Source organism: Chaetodon trifascialis, chromosome 2 (assembly GCF_039877785.1).
Source record: "Chaetodon trifascialis isolate fChaTrf1 chromosome 2, fChaTrf1.hap1, whole genome shotgun sequence".
Classification (NCBI taxonomy): domain Eukaryota; kingdom Metazoa; phylum Chordata; class Actinopteri; order Chaetodontiformes; family Chaetodontidae; genus Chaetodon; species Chaetodon trifascialis.
This window is the reverse complement of record NC_092057.1, coordinates 4,256,415-4,273,917: the sequence shown is the minus strand read 5'-3', so window position 1 is coordinate 4,273,917 and position 17,503 is coordinate 4,256,415. Positions and strand designations below refer to the sequence as shown.

Here is a 17,503-nt window from a genome sequence, read left to right as displayed (position 1 = left end):
CAAGCAAAAATGCCGAGTATTCTGTAGTTAAAGCATCTAAAATGTGAAAATTGCTGCTTTTCTCGAAGATGACATCAGAGACGCTCAAATTTGGGAATCCTTTTATTAACCGGCTTTAAAATTAAAAAAGTGGCCAGCTCTCAGGGACATTAATAGTGTCAGTGCATGAAGTGGTCAGACAGACAAACTCGACTGTACAACAGCTAAAAACCTAAAGCGGGGTGGAGGCACAGAGTGGCGAGCGTGGGCTGGATTTGACAAAATGGAACAATATTTCACAATAACTGACTTACACATGAGCTTTCATCTCCCCGGCCCCGAGTTCAGCTCCACTGATGGACTCCTTCAAATAATACATATAATTACAGTAAAAACAACAGTGAGCACATTGAGTCACTTTGTACCAGTTACCCTCATAATGAAAAAATAAGTAGGATTTAATACTTTAATCAAAACTTTTAAAGCATTTGTGGAAAAAAAAAAAACAACTGTCAAAAAGACGTCCCATGGAGACAAACTTTGGAGCAGGCGATTTGTCACTGTGCAAAAGAAAAACCTCAAGTTTTGTTCCAAGATCATCTGAGCTCGTCTCCATCGCGGCTCCTCCGGCGGAGAAGCATTTACAAACTGATCGGAGGTCAGCGGCTGGACCGTTACCAGGGCATGCAGGGGTTTGGGCAGTCGCGGATGTACGACTCCAGTTTTCCCTCAGACACTTGCATCAGCGTTGTGTACGTGGTCAGCTGCGGAAAAACAAAGTGAGAGGAAGTTATTTACACTGAACTTTGAATTACTAAACACAGACATCGTTAAAAACTCACCTTGTTCAGCATTGGTTTGGTTGAGAGCATGTCGTACAGCGTCTTCAGAGAGATGTTCTGAAAAAAGACAGGTCAAAGGTTTGTCACCGCTTTGATTGAACAGGAATGAACGTGTCAGACTTCAGACCTCAGACCACATGACCAAGCTGTAACTACGCCTGAAGACGTTCACAGAGACAGCGTCCGTCCCCGGCACTCACGTTCTGCGAGGTCTGGTTCATGCACTTCATGGCAGGAGTTCTGCGATCATCCAGGAACAAAGGTTCCTTCCAGTGATCGTAGTTGGTCTCCAGCACGTACCAGCGGCCGAGCTTCAGGTCAATCCTGAGATGAAGAAATGAAAGGAAAACCTCAACATGTGACCTGCAGCCACGCCGAGCTTGTGAAACAGTTCCAATCAGGTGATCAGAAACCACAGCGGTCATCAGTTCCTGGTTGACTAAGTGGTGTTTCACAAGAACAGAGTCATTGTGACTTTTGACCCCAAGAACAAACGATTTGACAGGCGCTGCTACGTTACAATTTGCTGGTTATAGAGTGTTTATAGTTGAATACACAGCGAGCCACAGATTGTTTCCACTAAAAGCTCTAAAAAAAGCACAAAATGAGCTCCAGTACTCACTCGAGGATGTCGATGCTGAGCAGTCTGGACCTGGTGATGATGCAGCCCTGGCCGGTGCGGTTTCCTCCCAGGATGAAGTAGGCCGGCGCGAGCAGCTTGGTCTGAGCCAGGCGAGTTTTGGCCTCCTCGTAGCTGGCAGGAACGGGACAAGAAGGACCGTCAGGCAGAGACATCGTCGCTTAACATGGAGAGGCAGCGTTCGAATCACAGCTTCAACCCTCTCTGTGAGCCTCTGCCTTTTATTAAACTACACTCGGGACTGTTCATTCACATGATGCTCAGCAATGCAGTTTTCATTCTGCTGGTTAATTCATTCTTTCAAATTTATGTTTTATTTTTTTATGTGAAGCTTTGAGTTGCCTTGTTGTTGAACTTTCCAAATACACCTGTCCTGAAAGGCATTACAACATTTTATTTTCCAGAATGCTGAAAAAAGACCCCGTGGAGCTTTCATTGGAATAAAAATGAGCTTTGTTCCCCCAAACTTTTCTCCATCAGCGTTAATGTTGGTTAGGAGAAACTTTACGTTGTCTTAATAAATCTGCATACGCTTAAACTAAACTAAACTAAACTAAACAAACTTAAACTGCTGCACCAAACATTGAACATGAACATCATTCAAATATGATATTTTGTTATAAATCAAACCAACAGTCTGAACAAATACAGCTGAAACAATTAGTCGATTAACCAATGAGATAATTGACAAAAAGCAGTAATTGCCAATGATCCTGATAACCGTTTCAGTCATTTTTCATACAGAAAGCAGATTAATGAAAATGATCCTTAGTTTCGGTCTGATACACATTACTTTAAAAACATTTCACAGCTCTAAAACTCCACAGCGTGCCTTTAAGTGAGGAAGAGGAGTACCTGTTTGCGTGTTCCAGGACAGAGCGGGTGAGGAAGCTCATCCACATCCCGTCTCTCTTCCCTAAGATCCACTCCAGGATTCCTGCACGAGAACAGATGAGCACAGATGATGAAGAGCGGTCAGAGAAAACAGAGAACTTCTGTGAAATGCCCGTGGAAATACTCACCGATGTATCCTCCGTCGAGGCTGAAGCGCTCGTTCATCGTCAGACTGAATAAGTGCTGGAGAGAAAGAAGAAACATCGATTTCAAACGTGCAGAGCTGTGCACGACGCTGAGCAGCTGCCACTGATGTTAAATACTGCCGATGCTGCTCGAGTCGTCGGGTAAGAAACTACATGACTCACAGGCTTGATGCCAGTCAGCATGCCGACGTATCCAGCGAAGTTTGTGGACTTGAAGACGGTCTGGTTATTTCTCTTGAAGTCCAGGTTGACCACGAGAGGCTTCAGCTTCTCACTAATGATCCACGACTTGTTTTTCACATCCCAGCTGTGAAGACAAGTCCCTCTCATGAGACGCTATTTTACCAGATCAGAGTCAAGACTATGAGTTTTAAAATACGTGGATTTGTGGAGTTTCTTACCCCAAAAATAATCCAAAATCCAGATTTCTGCCATGAATGAGGTTACCTGTAAGGAGGCAAAGCCCAGAAGCATCTCAGTACAGATGAGGCCTTATTTTAAGTTAGCTAATCAACCCGATTGTGGACAATGACCCACCCTTATTGTCTTCTGCAACGACTGACGTGCACACAGTGAACACCTCATAGAAGACGTTGAACAAGACCACCTCACCTAGATTATAAAAGAAAGGTCAGAGGTCAATGTGGCATTTTTAAAATCAGTGAAAGATTCAAGAATATCTGTTTTCTTACCAAGAGGAATCCCTGAAACGGCTGCGATTGCTTTGATTTCATCACCGAAAGGGTTTGGGAGCGTGTCCGCCATCAGAGGCTGTCGGGCAGAATAAAACACGCTGAAGTCACAACGCCTTTCGTGATAATGAAAACATGTCGGTTATTCTGAGGAAAGCAGCTCAAGGAGACAAAATGACACTCGCCAGCGTAACGTCGACCAGCTCGATCAGCTTCCCGCTGGGCACAAAAGCATCAGCCAGGTCTCTGATGGCCTGAACCATGATGACCAGCTGAAGACAAAGAGATCATAGTCAAAACAAAAAGTGATGTTTGTGTGAAGCTACTTAAAAGCACCTCTCAGCTGTCTTACATCTGTTTTTTTGTCAGTAATCACAGCTGTCCATCTCTTGCTGGGCGGTAAGTCGAGGTCCACCGTGTACCAACTGACAGCTCCTCTGAACCTGATCAGAAAGGAAACGCTGTCAAACTACTGAAGCATAATGATGCAAACGATAAAATCCGACTCACATCACCGATCAGACGCGAGTCTTACTCTTCTGTTTTGAATGCAGCACATCATTTTATCAGACGAGTTTATAAATTTTACACTGTTTATTGATAATTTCTGGACTGATCAATTAATAGATGAATCACAAATAAGCACAGGGTTTCTTAATAATTAAAATAAATGTTGCAGCCCCGGTTTAATTTCTTCAAAATGACTGATATCCTTAGACCTATGTGCGTCAACAGTATGCTGCCTTCAAGTGCCATTGGAAATGTAAATCTTATATCTTTTATGCAATGGGAAAGAAAAAAACTGCTCATTTCAACTTGGAAAAGGAAGCAAAAAACATAAATTTTAATCTACAGGGAATTTACACAATCTACTCTTACTAATTTAAGACATACTTGAGCAATTTCCTATTGGACTATTGGGGTTATGTTATTGGACATAACTTTGGGTATGTATGTGTAGTAAATGTGGTCAGACTCAGTGCTGCAGAGGCCAAGATTCTGCTATTTATTCCCCATTTTGGGTCAACCCCCCCAAAAATAGATTCAACAGTTGCCAGTGTTTTTGTTTTCCCATCATAAGCCACATTTGATATCTTCAAGTTGCCTATTTTGCAGTGTGTGTGTGTGTGTGTGTGTGTGTGTGTGTGTGTGTGTGTGTGTGTGTGTGTGTGCAGTCAAATATTGTCTACCATTGGACAATTGACAGAAAACCAGCTGTCCACCAATTGTTCCAGCACTGAAGCCACAGCCAAGACCAGAAATATTTTCTCTGACTTTAAAAATCTCCTCCAGTCAGACGACAAGTGTTTTCTCAGGCTGAGCAGATCTACGTGTGATGTGTAAAATGACATTAATGTGATATATTGGTGGAGTTCCTGATTAATTATTCTTTGGTAACATTTTCCTCTCTTCTTTGTGACATTTGATTTCTAAAATGAACAGCGGCCAACAAAAAGGGAAACAAAACAAAGCATGAACTAAATGCAACTTGTGAATGAGGATAGTGAGGTTTACGAGGTGCAAGTGAAGGCAGCACAGCTCAGTCCAAAGCACAGGCGTTACAGAACACACTGTGCCTTGCACAGCTAACATTAGCTAAAGACCACTGGTAGGTCCAACAAAGTGGTTTTCTTTGAGCATTACAGACGAAAGCTACTTACGTGGGACCCTTTGGTGGATACATATCTGCCCGACAGTCTTCTGTATACTGTAAATGAATGCATGGATACAGCTCAGTATAACCTTACTTTTAGACAACACACCCAGCATTTATTAGAATAACGTGTTAAACAGCACAGTGGTGAGGCAGAAATGTCGCTTACCGGCGGTATAAACTGTGTGGATGCGACAGAAAATAAAGCCGCTAAAATGAGAAAAACACAGTGACCCATTTCTGGAAGACTTCGGCCAAACTGCTGTTCGTCCTGCGTCCGTTTATTTAGCTTTGAGTAAGTTTACCGCGGAAGTAGCTACTGTTTATCTCGTGATAGTGACCTCACTTTTATGCACGAGAGGGGAAACCGGAAGTTCTCAGAGGCACGTACAACGCTTTTTGTACATAAAAACAAAAAATCAATTCACATGCGTTTTCAATAATTACAAAAACCCAACAACTTATTTTCTTATTGGTTAAAAACGCGAGAGCTTTGGAAAAATGAGTAACTACGTCATAAAACACCCCTCCAAACAAATGCCAGTGGTTGTTTCCACACGGAAGCGAAGAGAAATAACATGACTCATTTGGTTGATTGTATTGCTTTGGTCCCGTGTCACCTGAGCGTCCACTGAGTCAGCGTCTTCATATATTTATTTCAAAATTTTAGGGTACTTGTTCTTTACTTCTGCATTTCCATTTTATGTTACTTTATACTTCTTCTTGACTACATTTTAGAGGAGAAATATCGCACTTTTCACTCCACTACATTTACTTAATAGCACTGATCAGATAAAATTAAAAAAACAATGAATTGTGATATTATAAACCAAATTGCAGAGGTCTGAGTTGTTAAATTCATTCCCGCTAAGCTGACAAATGTTTAAGGCTAAATGAGGTCAGATTGTAAGAGATTATTTCACAAAAAGCACAGATCTGAGAAAAGTTAGAAGGAGAAAATGCACATTTGCATAGTAATAGTTTATTAACCATGCCAAAACCCTCCACTGACCCTTTTGGGATGCCCAATTCCTGGTCTGCAAACCACTGAACTGTACAATATTAACAGTGTAATAATGTAAGATATCATAGATACACATAATACATACGTGCATCAGAAAGCAGCATAAATGACCAAATGTGACATTCTTGTCCACATACTTTTGGCCATGAAGTGTGCGATGAGGGATGAGGGAGAGTTATGTATGTTTTTCAAGTGACATTTATCTTAATTACATCAACTTATGGCAAAACATCACATCAAATACTGTCAAACTGATCAGAGTCGCAGTATAAATAAATAATACATTCTGACCTTTCATCAAAGGTTCGTTAAAGGTCAGTCGTGGCAGCAGTTTGCCCGGTGAGTATTACCGACTCAGTTATGGTTTATGTACACTCGATCAGTGTGTGCAACGGCAAAATGTGGTACAGTTACTCCAGAAACACGGAGCATCCTGTAACTCAAAGGTTTAACAAACAGTTGCTCCATAGCAAAGGGAGGTGATGGTTAATTATTTACACAGAACAGTGATGAGTCACCTGCCTGCTGCGACTGACCTCAGGTCAGCTTTGTCGAAGTTCAGCGTGTTGTGTGATAATGTGAACTGCTGCTACAACACTGCAATCTCCTTTAGGGGATGAATAAAGTACTCTATCTGTGTAAATGCCACCATTAAGACGAATCCAACAAAACTGATTTGGCCATGTCATTTTAATCAAAATATCAAAGAACAAAAACAAAAATAGTACATTAAATGCCAGACCAAATGGCAAAATCTATAAAATCGAGACGTTTACAAAGCCACGGCAGTAATCAATGACGCTGAGTCTTCACTTGCAGTACCTGTCTGCTTTCATTTTGCTTCTCCTGTAATGAAAATGAAAAACAGTCAGTGCAATCAATCTATTATCTGTTATTTTGTAATGATTCATTCACAGTCTACGCCCACAGTCACATTATGTTCAAGTTGAGATCAACATCTGAATCACATTTCTTTTCTTTTTTTAATAAATACATGTTACTGCACAGGTAGAATTAACAGACAATGTTATTTTAACACCTTGCAGTCAGTGAGACTGCAGGTTCTGTTGACACACAGATGACATGATGACATGCATTAATTCTCACTTATCCTGCTTGCTACTACTGCTGGGATGATGATGCGCAGAGATTTCTCAGCATGAGGCTACCTGAACTGCCACAACACATCTGATGCTGAAAGTAAACAATAAAACACCAACACAGGCTGGTTCCTCTGCAGTGTGCCTGCTCCTCTTTCTGTTTCATTTCATGTCTGGATCCATTCACATCTCTCTGATACATAAGTAGTAGTAGTAGTTGTGGATGTTGTCAGTGTTGGGAAAGTTCACTTCCTACATGAACTAGCTCAAAGTTCAGCTCACAAATTTCAAAATTAACTAGTTCATAATTCAAAAATTTGAAATAAGTTCACCGTTCCAAAAATGAACTAGTTCATAGTTCTTTTTTTTCCATATGTTGCTGCGAGCTATTACTTTTCAAAATTATTGCCACAGCCCATATAGAACCACAGACAGCAATTATTTTATCAGTGTTAACACTGTAACTATGCGTCAGATTAAATCTTCATATTTATTTTGAGTCCTTATCCAGCTTTACACAGAAACGTCAGATTTTTCCCATCCTCACCGACCTTGTCATAAAACTCGTTAAAATGATCATACGATGCCTCCTTGCTGCTTTGTCGCCTCCATGCTGCTTTTTGTTTTGATGACGCATGCGGCGGTGCGACACCGGTGGCTGGTGTTGCCAGATTGGGTGTTCTTTCGGCCTGTTTACGGTGTGTTTTAGCCGGGTTTTCGCCTGGAAGGCTCTATAGAAATCTGGCACCCTATTGAACGAAGTTAAACTGAGAGAGCGTGCCGTTCACGGACACCAGAATGAACGAGTTCACGGTAACGCTCATCAGGCAAAGCTGGTGAAAACTGAGAGAGCGTGCAGTTCACGTTCGCCCAAAATATGAACGAGTTCATGAACTATCGTTCACACTGGATGTTTTTACCCACATTTTTTTTATTTTTACTCAACCTTTCAGTTGTAGCTCAACATTTTATCTGGATTTTCTCTTTAAAAACATCGGAAATATTTTCAAAGGTAACTTTTTTTATGAGCTGACATTAAAGAAGAGGTTCAGTGAACCGGAAGTCAATGAAAACTTGCACAGTGCACCTCTTTACTTTGACATATCGTGGAAAGAAGTTTGTATCTAACACTCACTGATCTGGCAGCCTGTTACTGGCCTTACATTTCACTGCGTGGGAATAATGACTGAGCACAATTTGGAGTGGAAACAGTGCAGTTTGCTTGTATACATGTATAAACTTCACTTACACGTGAAGAAACACCTGAGGGGGGGTGATAACATAAAAAAATGCAAATGAGGTGTCTGAGAGTAAATATCTAATGCGCTTATTTCCACACCTGTCAAGCAAGGCCTCGTGGAACTTCCCGTCGGTTCTGGCTCTCTTCAGCGTGACGGTGTCTTCCTCGTTAACCCTGAGCCGCCGATCTTGAAAACTCTGAAACTTCTTCCTGTAATTCACACAAAAACACTTATAAGACATCACAAAAGGAAGCGCAGAGGCAAATGACTCACACACACTCGCTACACTCAAAATTACTGACATTTTCACAACTTATCCTCCTTTGAGAAGTGACACTGAGGCTCTAAGAAGCTAAATCTTTAAAAAAAAAAAATCCAGATATTGAGCCAAGAATTAAGTAAAGCAGAGAGTCTAAATGTTGACAGTGGCAGGTAAACAGCAACAGGCTGAATGGCTAATCCGACTCCCTGCCACAGATCAACATATACAGTACAAAGCCGGAAGTTTTATCAGGGATAACAGTGGAATCTGCTAATGAGGGCGGGACGTTCTTCTTATTAATCGAGCTGTCAGCCTAAAATAATACATGTATCTAAAGCACTAAAGCACTGCGCTGTGTGAGAGGCTGTGAGGACTTCATCCAGTCGCTTCTGTCAGCGCGAGCCTTCATGAATATTTTAAATGTGCGAGGGAGAGCTTAAAATAATCTGTTATTCTAATGTAAGCAATCTTAACAATATGTTCGGATATCTCCCACAACAGCGCCATAAACAACCCAGGCATCGAGTCAGAAACTTCCCCCATGTTTAGTTTCTCTTCGCTCTGCCTGTGTTTTATGATTTCCAGGCTGCACTCCATCCAGAGAGGCATTTCAGACGCTAAACACTACATCAAGACACAGGCTCAAGGGCAGCCATTATCAACATGTCAACATGATGAGTCCATTTCCCCAGCATTCATCTAAAACAAATAATAGAGACCAAACACAAGCCAAAGCACGCCAAGCAAAAAACAGCTTCAGACATATTGCCTGGAACTTAATAGGCCGCTGACGGGCTGTATATAAAACGCTCGCAGCATCGGAGGCTGAAATGTGGCGTTGCCCCCCCCCCCCCCCCCCCCCCCCCAACAGCAGACCATCAATTGCATCCTTAAGACGCAGGACCGATGAGGCGGTATCTTAAAGGCGTGATCTCACGTCCAGGGATGTGATTTTGTTGTCAAAACGCTGCCAGTGCACATCGACACAGCATGAAGATAATGGGCAGGAAATCACAGTTTTTCCCCTCAATCAGAATAAAGTGCCGTGTCGCTTATTTTGGGGGGGCTGGGAGGTATAGTGCTTACACCGTAACACATCAAGCTGTCGTGAAACGCAGGTATAATTGTTGACACGATGCGACGACAGCGTCAAAACAAATGTCACTTTAAAAAGTCACTTCCAAGAAACAAGACACAATAAACTCTGTTTAACCCAGCATGATAATATTGGTACGATCTTTAAAAAAATCATACTGTGATGACAGCAACATTTCGATTTGCTGATGTTATGATGTCATAACGTCACACACAGCAACAACAAACATGGCCGACAGCGAAAGGAACATTGCTGCAGACTCCACAGTGGAGGTTCCAAAAAGACCCAAAAAAGCACTTTAGATAAAAATGTAAGCTGACGTAAGAAGACCAACAACAAAAAGGGGTGATGGCACAAACCACCACCACCTCAAGCAGAAGTGACCATCAACAATCCAGCGAGGAGAGCTCGAGAGCTGCAGCGACGGACTCAGCGCAGCGCCGCTCAATCAAGCCCAATTCTGTCCTTTCATCAGGACAAATAATAAATCTAAGAGCTAAGGCTGGACAGACACAGCCAGAACAAGCTGCTTCTCCATTTACTTGGTTTCCAGTGTGACAAGAAGCCCCCCCCCCAACGTAATGAGGAGTGACAGTGACCCCTCTCTGAAGTTCAGCGCCACCGCCGCCGCACACGCTCTCTCCTCACTGGAAACACTTGAAAAACGATGCTGGCTCTCAGGAGTAAAAAAAACAAAAACGCTGTATGGACACACGGGCTAATTCCCCGAACAAAAGTGCAGGAATAAACACTGTTTGTGAAACTTTTAATTGTTATTGACACTGTGTCAGAGAAGAGTCGATTACACTCCGGCAATTTGTGCACAATTAAAAGCAGCACAGAAAGGCGGGCCGACCTGGCAGAGGATGACGGTTAACATCAAAGCTGCATGCAGAGAGAGGCCGGCGTGGCTCCCTTCATTAGCTACTGATTAAGTCAGAGCTTCAGGTGGACTCAGCGGAGGTTACGTACACATAATTGACCTCACAGGACTTCACGTTGCCTCTGTCCTCTTCTGCGATGTCGTCTTTCCGCTTGGCCTCTCGTTCTGTGCTCGTTCTGATCTGTTTATCGTTCGGAGGGGGAAACAAAGGAAAACAGAAAGAGGAGTTTTGCATTAAATATCAATACCTTGAACCTCGCGAGGCGAGGTCACGAACATTTCCCCCTTCCATCTCTGCAGTCGGGACCCCACAGAGGCTGCATGCTTAAAACGAAGGGATTAACATGCAACCTTGTGGAAGAACACAGTTTACACATCACCTTCAGCATCTCGCCATCCCCTGCTGTCTTGCTCTTGGCCTCGATGTCCCCACTGTCACTGTAGGAGATGAAACAGCTATTTGCTGCCAGGAGAGCCATTTTGCCCTGAGGCAGAACAGACAGAAAACAGAGGAGGAGGCAGTAGATTAGATATAACTGCTGTGGGAACGCTTGTTGTGACAGACATGAAAGGCTGCCTGATATTTGATGTAAAAGAGTCTCAAGGTTGTGCCGGGCAGGTTGTTTATAGGTTCAACAAAGCATCAAGGCGAGCAGTGCGCTGCGGTGATAAGGTGGGTGCATTCTGCATAATGAATTAGCTGCTCCTGTCTACAGCTAAGTGTTATCTCTCATGGGCTAAACTCCAATCAGCCATGAGGCGAGCCGTGAAAGGCAGGGGACGCCTGTAAAAAACCAGCCCTTTACATGATGAGCCGCAGCTGCAAAAATATATGTGTTTATGTCAAATACTAACTGATATCCACATGAGCGCCCTGGAAATGAAGAGATTTACACATTTTAAGAAGAACATATCCAGGTGATGTTGCTCCCAGCAGCCTTTGCTCTCTGCAGTTATTGTCGTTATCGATTAGTCTGCAGATTTTTTCTTCATTCTTGTTCGCTTTATCGATAAAATGTCAGAAAAAAAAGTGAAAAAGCAGCAGTTGTAGTTACATTTGAGAAGCTGGCATCTGTGAAATTTTGGCATTTTTGCTTGAAAAATGTCTAGTTTGTCTGATTACATTTCTGCTGATCTGCCTATCGGGGCGTATTCACACCTGCCTTGTTTGGTTCGAACCAAACCAAAAAAATCTTTGGTGCGGACCTTTTGGGCTGGTGTGAATACAAACCATTGAACTCTGGTGCGGACCAAACAGCCAGACCGAGACCCAGTCGGAGGGGTGGTCTCGGTTTGCTCCCAATGATATGTGAAAGTGACCGCGCTCAGTCCGACCCAGTTCTAAAAATTCTATGCCTTTTCGGACGCAACAGGCTCCCGTTGCTGCGGGCATTATGTTGTGCCAAATGCCTCAAAAGTTCTGCAAACGTCTGTAACTGTCCCGCCCCTGACCGTTTTGTCCAATGATTGAACGATCTTTGCACACAGGTGGGCTTGTTGACAAAGACAGCGGACCAAAGGACTTCCCTGGTCTGAATACGCCCTCAATTAATCAATTTACTGTTGCAGCTTGACTTGTGTTGAGGAGGAGATGACTGCACACTCAGCCCCAATGATCCTGTTGTGTAACCGACGTTTCCAGACTCAGACTTGTGCCTGACCCTTTGAGACATGGCGTAAAGACTATGGTTTTAAGATTATGTCCCAAAAATGCTCAAATGTCTCAATAACAGCTTAAATGGTGCAAAGAAATGGGCACATGGACCTGTATTCATTCAGCCATTACAAAAGTTAAGGAAATGTGCAGTGAAGATCTGAATGACACAGAGACGTACAAACAAAACAACAATCATCATCATTTCATCAGCAGGGAAAAAAGACAAATCCATGAGTCTCGTTTAGGTCGAGCGTGTGGTTTAGGGGACAATAAAATGAATATTAACAGCAGCAGGCCTGGTTTCTCTCTGGCTGGGGATGTCTGCTGCATCTCTCTCTCCATAACTCCCCGTCCTCTCTTTCTAATCTCTGTCATGGAGGCTTACAGCTACCACAAAAATCACAGGACCAAGATGGGACTAAAGACAAGTGTATGTATCTCCAGTATGAGCCTCAACAAGGTTAAATCTACACATGCACTGTGATGCAGAGACACTTACATCCTGGAAGACTGGCTCCCATTGTTCTCTGGCGCCGATGGCATCAGAGCGCCCCACCACCAGACCCTCTGAGTTGATACCCAGGTACTTGCCATATCCAGACTTCAAGGCTACCCTGCAGCAGAAGAAATAATCCAAAAAATGTAAAGTGGCAGCACGTTGGCTCAGACTATGGCTTTACAAAAACGCTTCTGCCTTTTTGACAGGATGGGTTAAATAAAATCAGAGTTAATCTGAGATCCACAGCTGCAGAGAGAGCTCCCCCACAGCCGAGGCTGGAGGGGCCCGTGAAGGGTAAAGTGCTCTCGTGCATCTCGACACCGTAAAGAGCGGCTGCAGAAGCCGGGTATTAAATCTTTAAGCGACGGATTATCTGTGAATGCAAACACAATGTGCGCTTTGTCTTTGCGTTCTCACCTTGTGTCTGACAGCTTGATGGCAGTAAACTGTTCCGGAGGGTCAGGTCCTTCATCATCTGAAACGTATAAAACAGTGTTTACCTTTTAAACGTTTTACGGCTGCTGCTGCTGCTGCTGCCTCTCAAACGGGTTTCTATTGGTCCGTACACATTCTGCAGCTTTCATGCTTTGTTGTGTTTACGTTTATTATTAATGAGACGCATCTCATCACCCGTTCAAAGCAAAAAACGTTGCGGCAGGCTGAAAGCCCAGTTATAATGTTTGACCTGTAACCAAACCCTGAGCACTGAGATGGACAGAAAAGCTTCAGCCAGACAAAAACAGTCATTTGGTATTTGATTAATCACTGTGTAACAATCACGTGCCATCAGGAAAATGCGCATACTTTTTCTTCTCACACCAAATTCCTTGAGACCTGCTTCCTGCTTTACTTATGCATTCTTGTAATTAATAATTGAAGCCCGCTGGCTAGGTAGTGCTGTGCTGATCTGGGTCCAGTTCAGCAGCACTGAGACGCTTGGAATAAGATATGGAGGGAACTGTTGTGTTGCATTTAAATGCTTTATTTCATGCTGAGGTCTTCTGGGTTCCTCATGATTTCATAGAAGTGATCTGCCAGTGATTAGCTCACCTCCTGACCTTTACAATAATTCAAACTCTGGCATAATTTGTGTTGCGTCATACAGGGTTCAGGTCAAGACGGAGCAGAGCCTGTGAGACATTAACGAGGAAAGCATTTATAAAGCGGAAGTAAAATGTGACACGAGACGCTTTTTGGAAAGGCTGATTATCTTTGAAACATGTCAGACGGCGACCCCTCAGAGCTGGCTGAGAGAGCATCAGCGTGTTTCCTCTGACCTGCAGCTGAATGTGAACATTTTTGGCAGTTTTCTAAAACGCTGCATCATCCACAGAGTGGAAAATCCAGTCAGGAGGGGGAAATCTTTAATCTCCATTTCTATACTGCTAGCTTGCGTCCTCTTTCATCTCCCAGAAATGAGCTTATGTGCATGCTGAGGATGAGGACCCACTAAGGGAATTGGGATGTTTCAATCTCCCAGCCATTTTCACTGGTTCTCACACAACGTGGGCTGAATTAATTGTTATTAGTGTCTCGTTCCGGGCAGACTGTTTCAATGAGCACCAGTCCCTCAGAAGTGCCTGCAGGCTGAAGGGAGGGAAAATTCTGGGTTTGCTCTGTCCTTACCCTCAACTCAACCCCCGTTCAGCCTTTTCAGTCTGGTGTCTGGATTTACTACTTAAATGCTTACTGCTTTGTGGACTGAAGGCAAAACCCCCCTTCATCCCCACAATGCCTGGAGCCTACAGTAAACCGAACCTCAAAATTGAGTTTTAGGTTCCTCAAGTTTGTCCAACCGTGGAGTGAGTGCATAGGCTGACTATTTTCTTCTGTACTACACATTATATTCATCATCCCGGGGAACAACACATTCATAAAAGATGTTTTACAATGTCAACTTATAAATGACAAAGAAAAACATCAAGGCCTCACATCCGAGAAGCTGGGACCATGAAATGTTGATTACTGACTAAAACCATTAATCGCTCATCAAATAGTTGCTGATTAATTTTCTCTTTCGTCTTCAAACATAAGACAAAAGGCCCTAACGACTAACTTTGTTTGGAACCATTAATTGGACATTCTTCAAAAACATTAACACCACTTCAGAATTAAACTTGAAGTACAATAATATTGATTTATTACCAAGCCGTAATCCTGAGCAACTTAAAGCATTATTCCATGTTCTACTACAACACATTAAATAAAAATACACTCACTTCTCTGGCTCAGAGGTTTATCTGAGTTAAGTCAAAAATACACTGGATCATTCCAGAAATACAAATGGAAGTAAAAATAAATGGTTAGAAGTCTTTGCAAAGTACATGTGGAAACAGATTTTGAATCTGCTGTTAATGAGTCTCTGGCAATTATTTCAAGTGCAATTAGAAAAATGTGACCTCGAGCAGCAGAAATAGCTGCTATCATACAGCCAGCAATAGCAGAAATTGCCAACTGAAATAAAAGCCTTAGAAATGTTGGGTGGAAACGGCACAAACTGTTCTATCACGCACAGAAAAATAAAAGTTTTATAGTTGAAAAGAAACCACACTTTCTTTTCTTATCCCCCCCTATTATAGATATTTTCTACTGAGCTGAGAAAAAGTGATCAATTTGAGTAAAAGTCACTGGAGCCTCTGAAGAACGACTCCTCTGAAGTAACCCTGTCAAACTCTGAAGGCACTCCAGCGCGTCTTCTTACCTTTGTGTGGTGCGCCGACTGTGAAGAGCCCGCTGTCCAGGGCATGGATGTACGAGCTGTTCTGCATCTCTATGGCAACCGTTCCAGTGATTTCACCGAAGCTGCTGACGGACCACCAACCACCTGGTGAGCAGAAAAAACCCATATCAAAAAGTTTTATAACACACAGCACTGCAGTGTGCTGGAAAGCCACGGAAACGTTAAGGTTCAGGATCTACTCAGAAGCATAAACATCTGGATTTCTGGATTTTATTCTGGAAGTTTGTTCAGGAGAGGCTAAAGACTGGGAAAGATGTGGAACGCTCCAAAAACACCTGTCTGGATCATTCCACAGGTAAACAGGCTCATTGGCAACAGGTGAGAGGATCATGATTGGGTATGAAAGGCTCAGTCATTCACAAGCTAGGCTGGAGCGAGGTTCACCACTTATGAACACATGATTGGATGAAGAAGATTGACAAGACATGCGAATTCCATAACAATATTTCTTTTTGATTATGCACTTAAATCTACCTTAAACTTATGTGGTCGTGGCTAAAACAACAATAAAAATCAGACTGGGCCTTTGAACATTAATAGTGCATATACATACCAACAATATCGACTTTTTCTTCTTCATCTGCTGCTTTTCTCTTCCTATCTTTATGCTTCTTCTTTTTCCTGTGAAAAATATAATAACACATAAAAAAAAAAGGAGAAAGTGTCCATTCGTAATTAGGTTGCTAAATGTTGAATTTCACAGGTCGACCTTGCAAGCATACCCAAATATTAACCTCTCAGGTGGGCAAGTTCATTTATGCAACGTGGACACAGTTTCTTTGAAAATGCAACTGCAAGGCTCTTAAAGTCAATAACAAATCACTGAGTCATCATTGTTGTGACTTATGGTTGTAGGACAGGAGCTGCAGGACCTTCACAAAGGCCTGAACCTTGTTGACTTTGAAGAATAAATTAACATCAGGCTGAAAAGCAGCGTTTCACTGCTCTCTGATTGAAAGCTTCAACCCTTTCCTGACCTGTGACCACACTCAGCATCACTGCTGGATGTGGTCAGCTGCACCTGTAACCACACCCAACAGTGATGTCACAGGGTTCTGGAATACACCTGTACATCACTGAGGTAAGGTGAGAAACTAAACGCCTGGAGGTCAACAGGTTACTCTTTAAATAAATTTAGCTGAGCTGCAACCTAGACTTGTATTTTTTATGACAGTATAATAAACAACAACAACAACGTGAAATCAAAGTATTTTAAATACCCGACTTTAACTGGCATTTCGGCTGCTGCTGAAACTATTTTTGGACAAAGCAAGTTAGTTTCATCACAGCTGAACCAGTTATGTTAGTTATGCTAACGTTAGTTAGCGTTAGCTTGTCAAAGAAGGGGCTAGCGTGTTAGCTCACGTTAAAGCTAAGTAACGTTAGTTCCAAACAGTTCCGTAAGATTGAAGATCTGCCGCAGCCTTTGTCGTTTTTAAAACGTTTAAGGTTGGTTTAATCAGAGATTCACAGTGAATTTACATTCGTAACTTAAACTGACCGATGTTTCACACAACGATAACGTGTTAGCCTCAGCTAGCTTTAGCTTGGGGTACACAAACCCGGTTAGCCGTAAATAGTGAACGCAGATGGTAGCGATAAGTGGTGCTCAGTAAAATAAACACTTACCCTTTGTTAAAACCTTTTAAAACCAGTTTAGTTGATTTTACGTGAGAATATTCAGCCATTGTTTTACCTAGGAGTTAGCGCAGCTACTCAACAGTGTGTATTCGCAACACCAACTACGGCGGCCGCGGAAGTACAGACGGAGTCGGAACCGTTCAACATTCAGTGTACGCATCCAGCCTAGATCTACCTCACTACCTGCTTCACCGAGGGGAATGATACTTCTTCAGTATATTTTGTGGTACAATACATTATACTGAGTGACCTAAAAATAGCAATACTTGTACACTGTACTGCAGTACAACAATCAGTATATCAGTGTACTCTATCATAACAGCCTTGTACAACACAGGCTCTCCATTTTTAAATGCTGTTGACATTGCCTTTGGGATATATATGTTTGGGCTTCATGTTCAGTCCAGTATTGGATTATATCAGTACTTAAGTTGACACACATTAATTCCCTGACATACTTAAAAAACCAGAGTCCTCCAGGGTCCATGTGAATTACACAACCTGCAGATACTG

General features: G+C 42.6%; 2 protein-coding genes across 2 annotated transcripts; both read right to left on the bottom strand.

Moving 5' to 3' along the window:
* Positions 1 to 86: 86 nt before the first annotated feature.
* Positions 87 to 5,154, bottom strand: asah1b (N-acylsphingosine amidohydrolase (acid ceramidase) 1b). Its single transcript, XM_070978366.1, has 14 exons — positions 5,017 to 5,154; positions 4,855 to 4,901; positions 3,546 to 3,636; positions 3,379 to 3,465; positions 3,194 to 3,272; positions 3,039 to 3,113; positions 2,903 to 2,948; positions 2,664 to 2,808; positions 2,484 to 2,538; positions 2,317 to 2,398; positions 1,444 to 1,575; positions 1,022 to 1,145; positions 822 to 878; positions 87 to 743 (listed from the first exon to the last, which is right to left on the bottom strand). The coding sequence occupies exons 1-14, from the start codon at positions 5,083 to 5,085 to the stop codon at positions 654 to 656; spliced, it is 1,179 nt and encodes a 392-aa protein (XP_070834467.1). The 5' UTR covers positions 5,086 to 5,154; the 3' UTR covers positions 87 to 653.
* Positions 5,155 to 6,425: 1,271 nt separating this feature from the next.
* Positions 6,426 to 17,110, bottom strand: frg1 (FSHD region gene 1). The gene is made up of 9 exons (XM_070980092.1): positions 16,979 to 17,110; positions 15,903 to 15,970; positions 15,311 to 15,433; positions 13,027 to 13,084; positions 12,610 to 12,724; positions 10,834 to 10,938; positions 10,543 to 10,634; positions 8,311 to 8,421; positions 6,426 to 6,717 (listed from the first exon to the last, which is right to left on the bottom strand). Exons 1-9 carry the CDS (start codon positions 17,035 to 17,037, stop codon positions 6,681 to 6,683), a joined length of 768 nt encoding a protein of 255 aa, XP_070836193.1. The 5' UTR covers positions 17,038 to 17,110; the 3' UTR covers positions 6,426 to 6,680.
* Between the last annotated feature and the right edge of the window lie 393 nt (positions 17,111 to 17,503).

Bases quoted from the DNA above. Each gene is read 5' to 3' on its own strand.
- asah1b (XM_070978366.1), bottom strand. From the start codon at position 5,085: ATGGGTCACTGTGTTTTTCTCATTTTAGCGGCTTTATTTTCTGTCGCA. The intron at 3,466-3,545 runs GTAAGACAGCTG...CTTTGTCTTCAG, and splicing joins TTACTGACAAAAAAACAGAT to CTGGTCATCATGGTTCAGGC. The intron at 2,399-2,483 runs GTGAGTATTTCC...GTTCTCGTGCAG, and splicing joins CCTCGACGGAGGATACATCG to GAATCCTGGAGTGGATCTTA.
- frg1 (XM_070980092.1), bottom strand. From the start codon at position 17,037: ATGGCTGAATATTCTCACGTAAAATCAACTAAACTGGTTTTAAAAGGT. The intron at 15,434-15,902 runs GTATGTATATGC...TCTGCTCACCAG, and splicing joins AGAAAAAGTCGATATTGTTG to GTGGTTGGTGGTCCGTCAGC. The intron at 13,085-15,310 runs GTAAGAAGACGC...TATACGTTTCAG, and splicing joins AGTCGGCGCACCACACAAAG to ATGATGAAGGACCTGACCCT.